Source organism: Struthio camelus, chromosome 24 (genome assembly GCF_040807025.1).
Source record: "Struthio camelus isolate bStrCam1 chromosome 24, bStrCam1.hap1, whole genome shotgun sequence".
NCBI lineage: Eukaryota > Metazoa > Chordata > Aves > Struthioniformes > Struthionidae > Struthio > Struthio camelus.
Genome location: NC_090965.1, coordinates 6713800 through 6732174, shown reverse-complemented (window position 1 = coordinate 6732174; position 18375 = coordinate 6713800). Strand labels below are relative to the sequence as shown.

General features: G+C 60.9%; 2 protein-coding genes across 17 annotated transcripts in view; one reads left to right on the top strand and one right to left on the bottom strand.

Annotated features, from left to right (window-relative positions):
• Nucleotides 1–1702: 1702 nt before the first annotated feature.
• Nucleotides 1703–14406, top strand: ETNK2 (ethanolamine kinase 2). Of its 3 annotated transcripts, none has more exons than XM_009672263.2 (8): nt 1703–1788; nt 8018–8277; nt 8814–8951; nt 10049–10191; nt 10334–10417; nt 10888–11063; nt 11617–11690; nt 12051–13848. In XM_009672263.2, exons 2-8 carry the CDS (start codon nt 8072–8074, stop codon nt 12121–12123), a joined length of 894 nt encoding a protein of 297 aa, XP_009670558.2. In that variant the 5' UTR covers nt 1703–1788; nt 8018–8071; the 3' UTR covers nt 12124–13848. The 3 variants fall into 3 exon arrangements, with proteins under 3 accessions (XP_009670558.2, XP_068774022.1, XP_009670557.2); XM_068917921.1 differs by lacking the exon at nt 1703–1788 and adding an exon at nt 3341–3607 and having other exon boundaries at nt 12051–14406; XM_009672262.2 differs by lacking the exon at nt 1703–1788 and adding an exon at nt 5804–6126.
• A 743-nt stretch (nt 14407–15149) lies between these two features.
• The window catches only part of SOX13 (SRY-box transcription factor 13), a 45754-nt gene continuing 42528 nt past the window's right edge, over nt 15150–18375 (bottom strand). For 11 of the 14 annotated variants that reach the window (XM_068917912.1, XM_068917916.1, XM_068917907.1 and 8 more), the window contains 2 exons: nt 16394–16610; nt 15150–16250 (listed from right to left, as the gene is read on the bottom strand). In XM_068917912.1, the coding sequence (XP_068774013.1) occupies nt 15971–16250; nt 16394–16610 (497 nt within the window). In that variant the 3' untranslated portion in view covers nt 15150–15970. The remainder of the gene's footprint in view (nt 16251–16393; nt 16611–18375) is intronic. The other 3 variants (XM_068917917.1, XM_068917919.1, XM_068917918.1) reach the window with 1 other exon arrangement.

Here is an 18375-nt window from a genome sequence, read left to right as displayed (position 1 = left end):
CAAATTGGAGTTGTTTTGATGATATGATAAACCTCCTTTCTTGTGTGTCCATGCTGCACCCCCCTGTAGAAGATGTGATCAGCCCTAAGAGCCTGATGCCAAATGAGGCTAGAGAAGCTCCCACCCAGGGCTGAGCAATGGTAACATCACACATGCTCTTAGCCCACCGCAAGGTAAAGGAAAACGCATCATCCTGCTCCACTGGTGCTTTGCAGCTTCCCCTGAAGCCTGCAACGCGAGCCGGGAGGAGACCAAACCGAAGCCGCTGAGGATGCTCCCTCGCTGCTCCGGGTGCCTGGGGTTAATCCGCGTCCTACCCTCGCTGGCAGCATGCCACCCCAGCACGGCTCGTCGCCGGACGCTCCAGGAGCGGCCGCCCCGCTGCCCCAGGCAGCGCAGCAGCGGGCTGAGCGTGCAGGGGGGCCAGGCCAGCAGGGCTGGGCTTTGCCCGCTCCGCTCGCTCAGGTTCTCTCTTGCCCTGGTTGGAAACGTGCCCAGGGTCCCAGCAACAGCCGGACCTGGGAAACGGGGTATTTACACTTCAGCTCTCTCTGGGCAGCATCAAAACTGAGCCCCAGGTCATGCCCCAGTGCAAACAGCAAACACGCCTTTTTGCAGGAGGTGCATGGTTACAGGCGGTCTCTGTCCCTCAAACCACTTTCCCACAGGAGGCAAACGGGAGAGTTGTCTCGGTGTGGGCTACCCCCGCTAGTCCTACCCCCAGAGAAAGAGGGGCAAGGTTGTACGTTTGCTTTACGGCTCTTTGGGGAGGGGAAGGTGCCCGCGTGTTTGATTAAGGGTGGCCGACTTTGCCCCACCAGGAAGGCAGCTCTTGCTACCCCAGTGCCCAGATTTGTTTTCATTGCCCTGTTGGCTCAAGCTAGCAAGCAGAGGTTTGTCTCTGCGGCGGCCGCGTGCGGCGATACGCGGCAGGCGCGTGCTGGAGCTGGGAGCGCCCGTGCAGGCTGGCCCAGCAGGAGGGCAGGCCGCTGACGTTTCGAGCCATGCGGGAGCGCTGCGGTGGTTCGAGTTACAGCGCATCTGCTGCTAATCCCAGAGCTCCACGATGCCAAGCGGTTTGCAATGTGCTCTCGCCTCCAGTTTGACCAGCTCAGGTGGCAGCGGCTGCTGTGGTTCACAACCGCAGCAGAGCCCTGGGAAGCGTGCCTGCAAAGCAAAGCACATTTGGGCTTCTGGAGCAGAGCCTGGAGCAAGCCACCATCTGAGTGCAAGCACTTTGCAGAAGCTTCTCGCCCTCATTTCTGCCAACTACTGCTGACAAATTCCCAGTGCTGCCCGAAGCACAGGCTGACACCAGATGACTCTCAGGCTGCAATGACTTTTCAGGATCCGTGATGTCCCTTTAAGCACAGAAACGGCTGCTGCTGTGTGACCTTTCCAGCCAGGTAGGCAGCAGCATAGGGCCTGCTTGCCAGCCCTCCCTCCCCTGGGGGCACCTCGTCCCCTTCCCTGCCACGCAGAGCAGCAGCCCAGGCTCCCAGGGAGAGGATGTGGACAGGCGGATGTTTGTCCCCGGTGGGAGGGTAGCAGCCTCTCTGCCTGCATAGCCGAGCTCGAGCATCGATTCCTCTTCAGGTCAGCACCCACAACCCCAGGTTTCCGGGGCTGGCAAATTCAAGCCACCCAATGGTGTTACTTGTTTCAATCACTGTCTGCAGACGCCGATCCATTGCTCCCGCAGCAGCAGCCGGGAGAACAGGTAGCGGCGGGTACGCACCGTTGTGAACACCGCCGGGGGCCTGGCCGTGCAGGCAATGGGCCCCAGAGGTCAGTGCATCTCTCCCTTTCATCCAGCGTTTCCTGCGCGCACTTGTGTGCCCTCTGTACATCTGCTCGCGAGCACAGGAAACCCTCGGGACTGGGAACCGGCGGCCTCCGAACGCCGCGCGCGCGGGAGGGAGGCAAAGCCGCAAGGAGGGGGGGGATCCGCGCGGGGCAGCTTCTGAGCTGCAGCCTGGCCGCTGCACAACCTTTTGGCCGCACAGAGATGCTGGCAAGCTTCTCCGTTTCCTTCCTACGGCAGGCAAACTCTCTGCCTGAAAATAACTGGGCCTTCTCTGTCCTATTCCACGCTGCAATGGCTCTGGTGTGGAGAAGACGCAAGTGGATCTGAGCTTGGAAAAGCACACTTACAAAATCATGACAGCTTCTGCCTTATAGCCCTTAGCTGGAAAACAGTCAGAGTGGCCTAAAATAGGATGTTTCTGTGGATCCAGTTCTGTTCCCGTTCAGCACAGTTGTTCTGAGCAGTGGGAACAAAAAATGCCTGGGCTGCTGCGGTGCTGTCCTTGGGCCCCTTAAGCCAGCCTATTAACACCTCTAATAGCCTTTGCCAGGGCAATTTCCCGGTTCCCGCTGCGCAGTTCTGGCTGCAAGGCACTGCTAACCTGCAACTGCCCTGTATTAACACTTCTGATTGTTATGGCCAAGCAATTAGGCCACGCTCAGCCCAGCAAACTGGCCAGAGCAATTATGACCATCCTATTAAAACTGACAGAGCTTGTTCTATATATAGAAACGCAAGGAACTGACTGCTTTATTTTTTCCCCTTCCGTAAACGATTTCCCCCAAGTCTCCATGGTCCATTTAGCTGGTTTCAGCTGCAGCCAGCTGTAAGCTTTGGAGGGGGCTCTCTTTGCTGCAAGCCATGTGCAGTTGTTATTTCCTCTGATAATGAAGGCAGGCTGGAGCGGTATCAGCATGCTGGGGGCGGGGGGGGGGTTGGCCCAAAGGGTGAGTAATACTCCCATCTTTAATTATCAAACCTCTGTCTGTCCCACCTGCAAACCCTCATCGATATGGTGGCCAGCACCTCAGGCGTGAAAAGGCGCTCGGGCTTGGGGCAGGGCCATCTGCCCCAGAGGGGACGTGCCCCTGCTGGGGCCAGGCTCCCGCCAGGATGCCTGCAGGCGCGACATCCCGCCGCCGCGCCAGCCTTGCCCCGCTGTACCAGGCACCTTGCAGCCTCTTGTAGTGGCCAGCCCAGATCCGGAGGAGCCCCCCGAGGCGGGCGGCGGGGCTCTCGGCAAACAGCGCAGCGCAGTGCAGCCGGGCCCCGGCGGCAGGTGCGCGGGGGGAGCCGCCGTGCCCGGTCCGGTGCCGGCTGCGCTGCGGCGGGGGGGGGAGCGCAGCGGCGGTGTCCGGCAGCGCTGCGCGGTACCGGAGCGGACGCGCTGCCCCGTTCGGAGCCGGAACCGGGGCGCTGCCCGCTCCCCCCGGCGCGCGGTGCCGGGCCCCGCTGAGCTCACAATGCGGGCGGGCTGCCGCGGGAGGGAGGCGGGCGGGCGGCGGGGAGGAGGAGGAGGAGGGCCCGTGACTCATGGCTTCGCCGTGGCGGCCGGCTCCTCCCCGCGCCCGCCGGCCCCGCGGCAGCCCCCGGCACATGGGCCGCGGCGCGGGGCGCGCCGAGCTGGGTATGGCCGTGCCGCCCGCCCGCTGCCCGGATTGCCCGGAGCGCGGCGGCGGCGGGGTCCCGGCCGTGCCCCACCTCGGCATTGCGGTGGACGAGGGTGATGTGCTGCCCGGGGCGCTGCGGCTCATGCGGGAGCTGAGACCCGCCTGGGAGACGGCGCGGGTCAAGACCAAGGTACGGCCCGCCGCGGTGGGGGGGGACGGGGGACCCTGCCCGCAGCCCCCGGGCAGCGGCTGTCGCATCCCGCCGGCCAGCTCCCGCACCGGCTGCGGGGCGCCCGAGGGGGCTATGGAGCTCACCTGGTGGCTGCTGTAGGGCCCACCCGGGGGGACTTATAGGTCCTGCCTGAGGGGGCTATCGAGTACACCCTTGGGGCTGTAGGTCCATCCTTGGGGGTGGCTGTAGGGTGCACACTGGGAGGGCTATAGGGTCTGCCTGGCAGGGCTGTAGGGCCTGTCTCAGGGCTGCTGTATGACCCATCTTAGGGGGGCTATAGGGCCTGCCAAGGAGAGTATAGCATCTCCCCCAGTCTGGGAGTATAGCTGGGACTGATCAGCTGTGCAAAGGTCTCCAGCACCAAGCCCCCAGCAGGCTTTGGGGACCTCTTGGGGCACTTGCTGAACCATGACTGCGAGTGCAAGTGTGTCCCCAGGGTCCCTCGGGACTGCCGAGGTCGGAAAGGCTGGGGGGGGGGGGGGGCAGCCTATGCACTGTGCTCCTGCAGAGTCACCCCTGCGGGTGCTGCACCCCTGCCTGCGGTGCTGTTGGGTCCCACAGCCACAGGGGGTAACTGTTCCCTGGAGCCGGTCCTCGCTGAGGTTACTTGGGGGCTCGCACCTTTGCCGGGTCTCTTGCTTCAGATGTTCGAGTTGGGGTGGGAGGTGGGATTCAGTGCAGGGCTTGGTTGTCACAAGTTGGCAGGGTTTTGCTGCAGCGGCTGAGAGAGATGAGCAGGTCTGCATGGGGCTTGCTGGTGAGTGGCACTGGTGTCCCGACTGTTTTGCCCTCCTCGCCTCTGCCCCGAGGTACCACATCTGGGCTGGAAGCATGAGCCTGGTGGTGTCTGTGTCGCCAGTGGGCTCCTGGTCGTGGGCACAGGAGTGGGGAAGCCCTGGGCCTGGATGCGCTTAAATACATGCATGTGTGTGTACATGTCCTCTAAAAACACATGCTTCTCATGTGCCTGGAGTGTCATTAAAAATGTATTAATAGCCAAGTGTAATTAAATACAAGAAGCTGCAGGAAAATACATATGAAAGGGTAGATGGTAATAGGCAGGAAGCTCAGAGTTCCTCAGACTGCAAAGTTTTAAGGGTAGCAAATGTCTTGGGCTCCGTGTTTGTACAGCACCTAGCGCACAGCAGAGGGGACAACGTGCCTCAGTTGCGCTGATAGTGTAGAGACTTATATTCATAAAAGACCCCAGCTTTCTGGTATCCAGGTTGTCTCCAGGCATTGGAGGGTGGTCAGTGTTCAGCAGCAGCTTGTGCGTGTATATGTTTTTAATTAAAAAAAAAAAAAAATTGGGAGTTAAGGGAAATGCACTGGAGCTTGCAACTGCTGTTGCAAGAACTCCTTGGGAAGGGATTGGAGCTGTGCACTGGTTCTCAGCTGGTTCCCATTAGTGTTCCTGTTAGCTTTTCTCTGCTGCCTGGAGTGGTGCCCAGTTCACACCACCTAGCTGCATGGTATCAGTGCACAGCTGCTCAGTGTGACTGTACCAGGCTGCGCTTGTGGCATGTAAAAATCTCCCAGAGATTGGGGTAGGGTGCAGAAGACGAGGAGGGGGGAAAAGGGGTATATGTGCCCCCACCACCTGCCCTCCAGCTGCCGGGATGTTCAGGCCCCAGTGGGAAAAGATGTTGTTGCTCCAGGTTACGTCCCTTCTCGGGGCTCTGACTCCTCGTCCCTAAGACTCTGTCCCTCAGAAGCATCTCTGCATGGAAAAGGCACAGGCATTTGTCAGTGAGTCAGCCAGCCACACTATCAGACAAGCACGCACTCCTCCATTGCTCATCCATCCCATAATGAGAGCGGTAGCGATGTGGAGCCAAGCCACTGCGAGGACTGCAGCGTGGCCGAGGGCTCTGCTCGGTCTTCTAGGACTTTTGTAGTCCAACTTTGGCAACCAGGTGCCTCGCTGAGATGGTTCCCCAGCCGCCAGCTGGGGAGATGTGCTGGGGCCTCCCGTGCTGCGGAGCAGAGGTGGGAGCGCCTGCGGGGGCCGGCGCGTGTCTGCGCGCAGGGGAGGCAGCGAGCGTGGGAGCCCGCGGGGCTGCGCTGGGGGCAGCTCTGCAGCAGCTGGAGGAGGGGAGCTACGACGGGTCTGTGGCCCACCGTGCAGGTCCGACTTGGGGCTCGTCCTGGCCGTGGTGTAGCACCATGGGGCCGAGCCACTTCTCTTCAACGCCGTTGCACAGCGCTCGGGTCTGGCCTCTTGTTTAATTGCTGCAAGGCTCCTTGATTTCCTCGTGCCTTGGGCAGAGTTGCGCTTGCTTCCTCTCCGCTGCTGTGGTACAACAACGCCAGGGAAGTATTTGGACAGCAGTCAATGACTGTACCTTTGATGCATCAGATCCACGAGGAACTTCTTTGGGCATCTCCTGAGCAGCTGCGCTCATTGATGGGGAGCTGGAGAAGGTGCTGTCTCCAAAGCAAGAGAGACCCTGCATGCGTGCACCAACAAGCGACGTGTGAGTCTCCAAAATTAACGGTGTGGAGTTCAGCGGGGGATAAGGCTCCGTAATCCCATTAAACCCTCTGGAAAGGGCTGATTGGGCTGTTGAGCAGCAAAACAAAACCAAAGCAGAGTGAGGACCCAGCATCTGAGGCAGAGCTGAGCTGCTCAGCGTGGAGCCATCCCGTTCGCCCGCAGCTGATGTGTGCGCTACCGTGTGCAGCTCGCAGAGGGTATCGACTCAAGGATGCCGCTTCTTTTGCCCTGATAGGCTGTGGCAGCTTTTGCCTGCTGAATTTCTGGTCTCTCGGGTCTGGCAGGACAAGGAGAGGAGAGAGCGAAGCGTGGCACCATGGCAGAAAGACAAATTATCTGACACGGGAAGAGCTGCTTCCTTGCTCAAAAGCTTCAGCTTGTCCCAGCTCCATGTGAGACAGCAGCAGCCTTGTGCAAGTCCAGGGGACAGCAGCTCTGCTAGCGACCGCGGCTGGGTTGCAGCCCCAGCCGCTGCCCACCCCGAGAGCCAGCACCACCCAGCTGTGTAACGAGGGGTATTTGTGCCATCTAACTTTAGGTGTCTAATTCCAGTGCTTTGAGTTTCCCTCTGGAGGCGACATAGGGAGCCCTATATATAGGCACCCTATATAGGAACGTGAGTTGCTGAGTGAGTTGTCTAAAATTAGACGGTGCGTGTCCCACCCCGAGCACCGCTGCTCCTGTAGCACGAGCCGTCGCTCCCCTCCCGTTCCACCAGCATCGCATTTCCTCCGTTTTGCTAAACCAAAAAGGGGGGGAAAGAAGTAATGTGAGTGGAGAAGACTCCATGGGGAAAGGCAGTGCCCAGCCGCGGCCCTCGTCCGGCCCCATCTCCTGCACGAGCTGTGTTGGGTGCAGCGCTGCTGAGCATCCCACCCGCGATGGGGCAGGGGTCTCGCACACCCAGCTGGGCAATGGGGGCCCAAATCTTGCGACACACTGGAGGCGATCGGAGCTGCCCCGTGCCACCCGCCGGGCAGGGAGAGGACCGCGGCATGGGCTCCCCCGGCTCAGGAGGTGACGCCGGCCGTGGGGACTCCATGTGCCCGGGCAGCCAGCCAAGCCAGGGTGGCGCAAGAACAAAACTTGCTTTCCATCTGTGAGGAGCCATCAGAGCAATGACAAGAGACGTCCCCAGCAGCGACGTCTCTGCCTATCAGTGACTTGCGCGCGGCCCAGCCCCGCGGGGAGGGTCAGGAGGAGGAGATGGGGTGGTGGTGTTTGCTCTGCCTTGTTTGCTGGGGTTTGTTTTGTGCCAAGTGATTTGCGCTGATTTTTTGGGACTGATTCCCAGGGTGGCTTGGGTGCTGAGTGCGCATGCAGTATCTCTAGCTGTTCCTGAGCTCCCAGGTGAAAAACAGTGGATTTCCACCCAAACCACCCTGGGCTTTGCCAAGCTCAGGCTTCACACGCGTGGCCCTGGGCAGGTTTGCAGGTGAACCTTGAGGCCTCCCAAACTCATACCGCCCGCACCAGGCGCTTTCTCCCAGCTGCTGTGTGCACTGCTGCTTCATGCTCGCTCAAGCCTCTCCCGTAGCTGCACCTTGGGGTTGTCCCGCAAGAGGCTCTGCCTGGGAAAAAACGGGAAAAATGCTTGAGCATTTGGGTTATTCACTCGTTGCCTGTTATCGCCATTGCTTCCTCCCTGGGCAGCTGTTTGTGACGCTACAAAGCAGGGAAACCCAGTGTCCAGCCACCGGTCGTGACCTGGAGGAAAGTCCCTTGTGCTCGCTGGAACGGGGGTCGCGGCATCTCTCTGCCTGCGGGCCCCGAGCGTTAACGCGGGCTCGGGAGACTTGGGGCAGCTTCTCCCCTGCGTGCCCAGGGGACCACACCGCCATCCCAACCCTCCCGCTCCTCTCCCCCTGCAGCTTTTCACCGATGGCATCACCAACAAGCTGGTGGCCTGCTACACGGACGAGGACATGGCAGACGCGGTGCTGGTCCGCATCTACGGCAGGAAGACGGAGCTTTTTGTGGACCGGGAGACGGAGCTGAAAAACTTCCAGGTGCTGCAAGCCCACGGCTGTGCCCCCGACCTCTACTGCGCCTTCCAGAACGGCCTGTGCTACGAGTTCACGCCGGGCATCGCCCTGGGACCGGACCACGTGCGGGACCCCTGCATATTCAGGCGAGGGGCCGAGGAGGGAGCGTTGTCGTGGGCTGGAGACGCGGGAGGGGAGCCGGTGCATCTCGGGAGCAGGACAAGGGGTCTGTCTGTGTTTCTGAGCAGCTTTCACCCTCCCTGCAGTTGCTCCAACCACTTTCTGGGTGCTTTTATCTAGGTATCTCCAGTACTGTTTGCATGCGCAAATCCAGATGGTGCTGAGGGATAAACAGGCCAAATTCCCTGGTGATCCCGAGGCTGCAGCAGGATTTTTGCTGTGTTTCGGTGAATGAAGAGACTGCCCAAGAATCTCGGCTTTTATATAAATTTGACCTGGAAAGGTGAATGCTGTTTTTGACCCAGGCAATATCTCAAAATTTTTCAACAACACACAGCTAAAAGTGCTGTGGAAAGGAGTTTTTAGCTGTCTTGACCCTGAATTTTTAAACGCTGCTTTTGGAAGCCTCTTTTGAGATGTCTCAAACCTGTTTTAAGGGGTGCTGCTTTTTGGGTCTTGGCGCCCAGCTGCCTCTTACCTGCGCTTCTGTGGCTTGTTGCAGGCTGGTGGCCCAGGAGATGGCCCGGGTGCACGCCATCCATGCCAACGGTAGCATCCCGAAGCCCATCCTGTGGCAGAAACTGCACAAATACCTCGCCCTCGTGAAGATGGATCTCAGCCCAAAGGTATCCAACCCCAGGTAAAGGCAGAGGGATCGCAAAGAGCCAGGCTCTGGCTTGGGCGTCCGCTGCCCACCCATCTCTAAGTCTTGCTCATACGGGCTTGGGGGAGACAGCCCCGATTCCCAGGTAAAGCCTTTGCTGGGGTTTGCTAGCAGGAGATTTTTTGGGAAGGTGTCCGTGCTGGGACCAGCCACGCAGCCACTCCTGGATCTGAATCCATCAGCAAGCAATTTGGCTAAGCCCTGGTGAGCAGGGGAGGCCCACGGGATGGAGGCCTGCATTTTAAGCCATAGCTAGAATAAAGCGAAGCTCAGCCCTTCTCACAGTGGGGATCTGAGCTGCCAAGTTCAGATAACATTGGTGGAGGGGATGCTAGAAATCCACTATGGATTGGAGCAGGCAGTCCCCATTTCAAGCCAGTTCATCCCTTTTTTGGGCAGCGGAGGCCTTGCCAGGAGCCCCGGTTCACATCAGGTGAGTGACTGCGTCGGCCTGAGCCGGGACGTGTTGGAAGGATGCGGCCAGCCCCCTAGGTGATGGAGGCGAATGGACTCGAGGGCAAGCAAATAATTAACCCTGCTCTCTGAACAGTCGTGGCGGGATCCAGGGCTTTCTTTAGTACTCGCCATACTGCAGGCAGGCTTTACCCAAGTCTGCACCTTACATCCAGACAATTAGGTAATCATTAACAAGTGCTTTTCTGGGAACTGAAACTGTGGAGGTTATCAAAAATACGTGTACCCACGGGGAGTCCAAAAAAATCCTGTTGCCCTTGGGTTACTTGGATGCTTGGCTGGCAAGCGCTGGGTGGCTCCTTGTGCTGATTTGGTGAATCTTGGGGATGGATGTAGGCATAAGTGAGCAGAAGGGCAGGGCTGGGGATGCACTGTGCCAGCTGCCAGGCACGTGGGTGCCTTGCAGCACAGCTCGGGAGGTGCTGGGCACCCCACACTGAGCCTGGTTTCCCCACCATGAATGGCCTCATTAGAGCTGCTTTGTATCACTGATCAATTTGTTTATAAAATGCATGGAAGGAAGCAAGGGGGAACTCTTCCTCTCTGCCCCAAAAGAGGTTTCCTGTGAGCAGCAGTGATTCCACCCCCTTCTTCCCCAGCCTCCATCCGGATGTGCCCAGCCTGGAAGTGCTAGAGCATGAGCTGGCCTGGATGAAGGAAACCCTCTCCCAGCTGGGGTCCCCTGTGGTGCTTTGCCACAACGACCTGCTCTGCAAGAACATCATCTACAACGGCCCTGAAGGTTGGTGGCAGTTGCTTTGCACCTCCGCAGGAAGGGATTTGCCCCCGGGGGCAGCGTGCCGGCACACGAGCTCGCTGGTCTCGCTGAGAAGCACGGGCTTGGTCCTCAGCTCCCGTAACAGCTCTTGCTTTGGCTTCCGCAGAGCACGTGCGGTTCATAGACTACGAGTACACCGGCTACAACTACCAGGCTTTCGACATTGGGAATCACTTCAACGAGTTTGCAGGTGAGTTGGGCTCTTCTCTGTGGCACCAAAGGCAACCACCCAGCTTGCAACTGCTCTCCCATGATCTCCCTGCCCTCAGGGAAGGGAGGATGCAGTTAAACCCTCAATCCTGCCATAGGAAATGGAGGCAGCTCCTCCCAGGGCTGTGCTTCGTTAGAGCGATGTGCAAGGGAGGGTCTTTTCTTTCTTTGGGCCCTGGGTTGTCAGCAGTGAGCGGCCTGAGTGCTGCTAGGGCACGGCGTCTGGAAGAGCCCAGCTCTCTTTCCTCATGTTGCGACGGCTGGGTGGGTTGCCTCAAGTCCGAAGGTTGATCCTCTGTGTTTCCAGGCCTGGACCTGCAATGATTTCACTGCCCTGGTCATGTGTGGGGAGAGTCCCTTGGTCATGTTGCTTTGCTCTGGAGAAACCCTCCCCTTCCCCTTCCCCTTCTCTTCCTCCTGGCTGTTGCTAATCACAGCTTCTCCTTGCAGGTGTGAAGGAGGTGGACTACCGCCTCTACCCCAGCAAGGAGATCCAGCTGCAGTGGCTGTGCTCCTACCTGCAGGCCTACAAGCGCTTGACCCAGGAGGACCAAGGAGGCAGAGGAGCAGCCGTGTCTGAGAAGGAGCTGGAGGCTCTCTACGTGCAAGTGAACAAGTTTTCTTTAGTGAGTGCCGGAGGTGGGGAGGAGGCAGCTGGAGGGCGACACTTGTGTGGAGGAGATGGCCCTCCTTGGAGGGAAGAGGGGGCAAGGGCTTGTTCAGTGGTTTGGAGATGCAACAATTCTCCACCACGTGCATCAGCTCGGGGGTTGTGTCCAGCAAGGAAGTGGGGCTGTCAAGTTGGGCTGCTTGCTGAGGTTCCCGTGCAGCTGCAGTGGGGATTTGTCCCAGCAGCGCTCAATCCCCCCTTGCCACCGCTTGCAGGGTTAGGAGGGTCGTACAGGATAGTGCTCCATCCCAGCCCGGCTGCAGACGCCGAGGCTGGCACCGCAGTGCGCTGTGCAGCACCCAGCCTGCTGGGATCCCTCGCCCCGGCTGGGACCAGCCTCTGGAGCATACAAAAATGTGTGTTTGGGCCAGACCCCTGGCTGCCTGGGACTCGGTGACCTTCCAGCACGGCTGCGGGAGGTCTGGGATCTGGCCGGGAGAGAGGCGAGTGATTTCCTGGGGGCAGGGGCACCTTGTCCCAGTTTCTGATCTGTATTTTGTCTCTTATAGGCGTCCCATTTCCTCTGGGCATGCTGGGGCCTGATCCAAGATAAATACTCTACCATAGACTTTAACTTCTTAGGGTGAGTGAGCTCTGTGCTGTGAGAGCCGGGGCTGGAGGGGAAGGGTCAGCGCTGCGGGCTGAGCCCCGTCCTTGGCCAAAACAGGCATGTCCAGCGCTGAGGAAGCAGCATATTCATGTCCGAGGTACCCAGCAGGACAATGGCAAATGGCAGCAATTGCTCCACTGCCATCTCCTGTTGCTTTTGACTAGGAAGCTCTGCTCGGGTCCCATGGCGTTTGCTCCCGGCGTGGCCTAGTGTGGGACGGCTGGAGCAGATGGATCCCAATGGCCCCTCCTTGCTGGAGGGATGCTCTGCGCTCAGGGGACTCGAGGCCAGGGCAGCAGCAAGTGTCTCATGTCCGTCCCTTTCTCTCGGCAGATATGCAAAGCTAAGATTTAAACAGTACTTCAAGATGAAGCCGGTAGTCACAGCTCTGCAGATTTCCAAATAGCATCTCCAGCCCGTGAGACCCTGAGCTATTTTGTCCTTGCTGCATCCACAGCCCTCGCCTCCCCCTTGCCCTTCCCCACTCCAGCTGGGGCTGAGGGCAGATCCTGATGGTGGGAAGGGGGAAGAGGATCTCTGACCCAGCCACCGATTAAAGGAGACCCTGGACATACCTGAGACTGGACCATGAGACACTAAGGAGGACCACGGCCTCAGCGAGGCCCCAGCCTACGCCAGGAAGCCTTACCATCGCCTTAGTGCCGAGCCCGGGTGCCTGGTGGGTCCGTGTGGCGCTGGCACTACCACTGCTCGCCTGGCACCCAGTTTGCTCCCTCAATGCTGTCCCCGCGGGGGGACACGGATGCTCCCCTGCCACCCGGCAGCCCCAACCACCACGACCAGCGCTGCCTAGTTGCTCTAGCTGCACGACGCGCACGCTGTGCCCGTCTCGCCTTCGCAGTCCCCTCTGTCCCCTGTCACCCCTCGGCAGCGCTTGGCCCCGGGGCCCCTCCTGGGCTCTTGTCCCTTCCCGGGGTCTGTCTCGCTTCAGGCCTTCGTGCTCTCTCTGGCCCCAGGAGCGCGTGGGACCCTTTTGAACGCGGGGCTGGTGCTGCTGCAGCTCGGCTCGCGGCTGGGCTGTGTCCGTGCGAGGCAGCGGCTGCGGGGCCGGGGGCCGGCGGCTGTCTGCTGGCAGGTGCTGGGTGCCAGCTCCCGCTGCAATACACTCAGCCTGTGGCCATGTCTGTTTTTTTTCCGAGGCCGTGGTCTCTTTTTGCCCCTATCCCTCTCTCTCTCATCTCGGCTTTGCTTGCAGCATCCCGCTCCATCTGGCGCAGGGGGAGCAGCAGGGTGCTGGCCCCGACGCCGGGGTCTCGGCCCCTGCCCAGCCTCCCCTTTCACTGGCTAATAGAGAGCGGTGGGCTCAGTCCTGCCCCTCTGGGCCGTTTTTCTCTGCTCAGCACAGGCACCTCCTGGCAGGAAGGGATCAGCAAGGCTCGAGGGGACCAGGCTGGCTGTTGGAGTCCAGCTCCCCCGTCAGCCCTCACCCTTGGGGCACGGCGGAGCCCCCAGAAAGCTTTGTGCCTCTTCTGGCAGGGGGTTAAAGGGGACGAAGCCAACCTGCCCTGTGCAACGGGCATAGCTTTGCCCCTGGTTGGCAAACAGCAGCTCTTTGTCCCGGCGGGCTCAGTGAGGGCGAACCTGGCACCACTGAGTACTGCCCAGCTCATGACAGTTGTTGCACATCAGATTGGTAGGCGAGACCAGCTGAAGGCTTGGGGGGAGCAGAGCCCTGCTCTGCTGCATCCCTTAGCTGCTCGGCCTGTAGAAATGGGGCGAGCAGGATGGGGACCAGGCGGCTGCCCCCTCTTCAAGGGTGCAGAAACCCACCCCAGCGAGAGCCGGGACTTTTGTTGCATCTGCTGTTTGTTTTGGTGCAAAATAAAAGCTGTTGGTAGCTGGAAATTAGGGGATGGCAAGTTTGTGGCAACTGATGCAGGAGTCTGCAGGTGCAGGGACAGCCTCGGAGGGGCTGTGGGGAGCCCCCAGCCCGTCTTCCTTGCCTGGAGCTGCTGCAGGGGGAGGCCAGAGCAGGAGCAGAGGGGCCGGTGGGTGCATCTCCCAAAGGCCCTGCTCCCGTGTCCCCTTGCAGCCCTCGGGCCCTTGACCTTCCCGCAGGTGATGTGGGGGCCTGGGGAGCGGTTGCAGCGTGCGAGGGGGTTTGTGTGCAGCGCTCGCCTGCCTCTTCCCCTGCCAGTGGAGCAGGCAACAGGCACCAGCCTGGAAAAGGGGAATTTAGCCAAGCTGGTAGGATACGGCTCCCTGAGTTGCTGCTGCGAGCTCCTGCCGGGCCGTCCTGGCCCCTTGCTTTCAAACACTCTGCAGAGCCAGAGGCCGATCCCACGTCTCCATCCCGGTGTCTCCGGACACAGCGCGGGGCCCTGGCAGGCTCGCGGTGTGGCACCAGCACCCCAAATGCTGCCGGCGTGGATGGAGGGAGACAAAAACAGGTGAGAAGGGGAAAAGGGAGAGGGAAGCCACTTAAGACATGCTACGGGTGGGCCAGGGCAGGGCAGCCCAGGGGAAGGAGCTAAAATCAGCCTAAGAGAAAGCATCCCAGGGAGGAAGAGCCTTGAGGAGGGCGATGTGCTGGAAGAAGGGCAGGGAAGGGGGGAAAAAGCACCGCCCGGCTGTGTCCTGCAAGCCTGGTTTGACGGCTCCCAGCCCAGGTATCTGCTGCCGAAGGACCCCCTGTCCGTGTCCCAAAAGCCGAGGCGGGTGAAGTCCGAGCCCGGCTCTCTGCTCCAAAAAGTCATTTTATTGTGCCGAGGGGGGTGGGTGGGAGGGGAGACGATTGTAAACAAGTATGTGAAATATACAGGTTAAGTTACTCGTCGTCTTATTAACAAAATAAAGCTCTATCTATATTTACAGTCTTTAAAAAAAAAGGGAAAAAAAAGAAAAAGAAAGAGCCAGTTGCGCATTAGCGGGGCGCAGCAGCGGCCGAGCCCGGGCTCAGCCCGCTCCCGGGAGCCGCAGCCGGCGGGGCGTCCCTTCCCTGGGGACCGCGGCCCGGCCCCGCGACGGCAGCGCGGGACAGGGAATAAATAAAGCGCTGAAGGAGGGAAAGAGAGACGAGACCTTCGCCGGGGCGGGGGGGCGAGGAGACAGCGCCGCCCGCGTTGTCCTTCCCCCCGCAACCTGGGACCTAACGCTTTGGGGTGCCCCCCCCCTTTCACCCTAGTTTGTAATGGTCGAGTGCCCAGGTCAGCTGCAACGCCCCAAATTTCGGCCTTGCCCCCTTGGATGCAGGGGCAGCTCTGCACGCAGCGGGCAGCCCCAGCGGCCGCGACCCGCCAGCGCCAAGGCTCGGTTGCCCCGAAAACGCCGCGGGGCCGGAGCGGGCGGCCGGGTCCCTTTCTGCTGGTGCCACAAGGCGGTGCACGGGCTCCGCGCCGGCCCGGCCCCGCGCCTCGAGGGCTGGCCTCCGGAGGGAGCAAGTTTGGGTTTTTTTCACGATTTCCTTTTTTTTTTTTTCTCCCCCCCCCACCTCCCCCTCTCTCCTTTTTTTAATTGCTGCTATTTTTCTCTTCCTCTGTGGTTTTTGCAATGCAGGTCACAGGCGGAGCCTGCGGCTCGCAGAGCCGGGGCGCGAGCGGCAGAGATGCCCGGGGACGGAGGGGGCCGCGTGCCCGGCTGGCACGGGGGGGGGCACGGGGCAGCGGCTAGCGGCACAGCTGGGAACCGGGCCCCCGCTTTATTTACAGAGCGGGCCAGAGCTGTGAGAAGCGCGAAGGGCTCCTCGGGGCCCTTGGCTCGTGCTCAGGCTGGGCAAGAGCTAAAATTGGCTCCACGGGGATTTACTGGCAGCCTCTAAAGAAGGAGTGGGAAAAGCTGCAGGGTGCGGGGACGGCGGGTGGGCTGGACCGGCGCGGACGCGGCAGCAGCACCCGTGCCCCGTCGTGCACCCACCCCGGCAGGCGAGGCTCCCCGGCTCTCCGCGGGGACCTGCCTTCGCTAGCTGACGCGGCCGGCTCGGCGCATCCCCGCCGTGGCCGGGTCCCCGCGGGGAACGGGCCCGATGCCAGCGCCCCAGCACGTCGCTTCTGCTCGCTTTCCCCCATTGCAAAATGCCTGCGCAAGCCAGGGGCTTCCCCAGCTCCCAGGCGGCGCCCTGGGCTGCACCGAGCTCTGCCCCGTCGCCAGCCTCCGCGGGGCCGAGCAAGGGGCACCCGCGCGCGCGTGCACGGGGCGCAGGCCGGCGGCAGAGCTGCGCCGGGGTTGCAAAGCTCCTTCTGCTCCCAGCTCATCCCTTCTGCCGTGTCCCCGGGCAGCAGCCAGCCCCGGCGTCCTCAGTCCGTCAGCACCACCAGCTCGCCGTCGCTCTTGTCCTCGCCCTCCGAGTCCTCCTCCTCGCTGTATCGGTACGCCTCGCCGTCCGCCACCGAGTGCCCGTCGTCGCCGCCGTCGCCCTCCTTCAGGCTGCGGGTGTTGACGATGACGGGCATGTTGGGGTCCATGGCGCGGGGCAGGTAGTGCTCCACCAGGGGCGGCGTGAGCTGCATGCCCACCGGCCGCGGGTACAGCACGTCGGAGGCGGCGGCGGCGGCGGGCAGCTGGCCGCCCTGGGGCCTGCGGGACAGGGGAACGCAATCACCGGCTGGCGCGCCGAGCCGGTCGCTTCCCTCGGCCGCCTCCCCTGGCCGCCCGGGACACCCGCCTGGAGCGCGCCCCGGCACGCACGGACAGACGGACCGAAGGAAGGGGCGCGTTACCCTATCAAGTAGCCCTGCCTGGCGTCCTGCCGCCGGTTCCTCATCAGCGCCTTGTACTCGCCCACGCGGAGCCGCTTCCCCTCCACGATGCAGGTGCGTTTGGGCCGGGGCTTGTACTTATAGTCGGGGTATTTCTCCAGGTGTTGCCGGCTCAGCCGGGCCTGCTCCTCGTAGTAGGGCTGCTTCTCCTGGTTCGTCATGGACTTCCACCGGGAGCCTGCGCAGAGAGGACCCGCCGGGCACGCTTACCTCCTGCCTCGCTGTGCCTCTGCCCCACCTGCTGTAACGCAGCCAGGGTGCACAAGCCACGAATACCCATCGCAAGAGGGGGATTAAGGCACGTACAGTTATCTATGCACACGGCGCCTGCCTTTGCATGCAGCCAGGATGCCTTGCAGCCTCGACCCGCAGCTGCTCTGAGCGCCTGCTGGGGCCGGGAGAGATGCCACAGTCCCACGTGACACGGGGCACCCACATGGGACCCCGCACCGCGGCTAGCACCCTCCTGCGGTGCTGGGACCAGGTCCCTCCCTGACCTTCCTGGGTCACCTCTTCGGCCAGGGCTTTTGCTTCTCTGCCCTCTCCAAGGTATGGCGAGCAGGTGCTGCAGCTAAAATAGACCGTGCTGCCATGTGACTCAAATTCCCTCGCTGGTGACCTTTATTGTCATCCCTGCCAGCACCCGACACAGGGCGCAGCACAAAGCGTGCCGGCCCGCAACAGTGGGGCTCGCAGCCGGCCGGGCAGGCGCTGCGTGTCCTCCGAGCACGGCCCGGCTGCCCCAGGGAGCTCCGTCTCCAACGCCTGCACTGGGAGTCAGGCGTCGCTCCTGCTGTCCCAGGGAAACCGAGGCACGGAGGCATGCAAACAGTCATCCGCAAGGCCCAGGTGTCTGCAGCGCCTGGGCTGCTCCCTCCCCTGTGCATTTGGCCACTCGCCCTCGTACTGGCTCGGACTCGGGAGCCACTGTGCAGGCAGAGCACGCAGGAACTGAAAGCCCCCCGGCCTGGGCTAGTATCGGCTCCGGACCGCTCGTGCACAGGTATTCACCTGCTAAATTTGCACTCCTCGAGCAGAAACCAGCTCAGGCTCCCCAGGCAAGAACCACACTAGTTATTTACAGCTGCGGACACCTACGATGAGAGCAACCAGCACACCACAGACCACCTGCTCCTGAATCCCGCAGCCCCGTCGGTTGCAAGACGCAAACCGCCCAGATCCTGCCAGCACAATCCTTCAAAGGGAAAAGCCAGGGGTTTGTTTTGTTTCTTCTTTAAATAGTGGAGCTGCTGAAATGAGTCCGAGGGCAAACGAGGTGCGTCTGCTGAAGGTAACCCACAAAAACCCCTCTGTTGCGCCGCTGTACGCTTGTTCCCAGCCCTTCGGACAGGCTTTTCGGAGACTGTGCTGCTCTCTTTTAATAGCTAGAGGGGTTGCGCGAGGCCAGGGTGAAACGGCCACACTATACGTGACCACAGCCGAGGCAAAGGGCTGGCGTGACAGAGCTGCTGCAGACCCGTCATCATCAGAAGGGTGCAAGACATGGCCGGATTGGGTCCGTGTTGTTATAGACACTTGCAAGAGCTGAAAACCTGGGTCACACCAGGCTGATGGGACACAGAACGGCTGGAGAACAGTTGGGCACAGAGGGGATGTGAGGCTCAGGGCAGGCAAGAGTGGGGCTCCGACGGATGCAAGGCTTTGGTAGGTTTATGTGAGATGATGACAAGAAAACCCCATGCCTCAACTTCCAAGAGAGGAAGAAAGAGCATCCTCGTAGGAGATAGTATGTTTTGGAGGACAGTGGGCCCAGCGCCTAGTTCAAATCCTGTCTCTGAGGGGAAAAATTTGCTCTCCTGCTAAAGCAGTGCTGGGCTGTGGACCCTGGCTAGGAGATTACTGGCCAGAGGAGGAATCTGCCCTCAAGGCTTTGCTGCGTGAGCTGGAAATGGTCATCCAAGCCCTGTTTGTGCAAAAGGCCA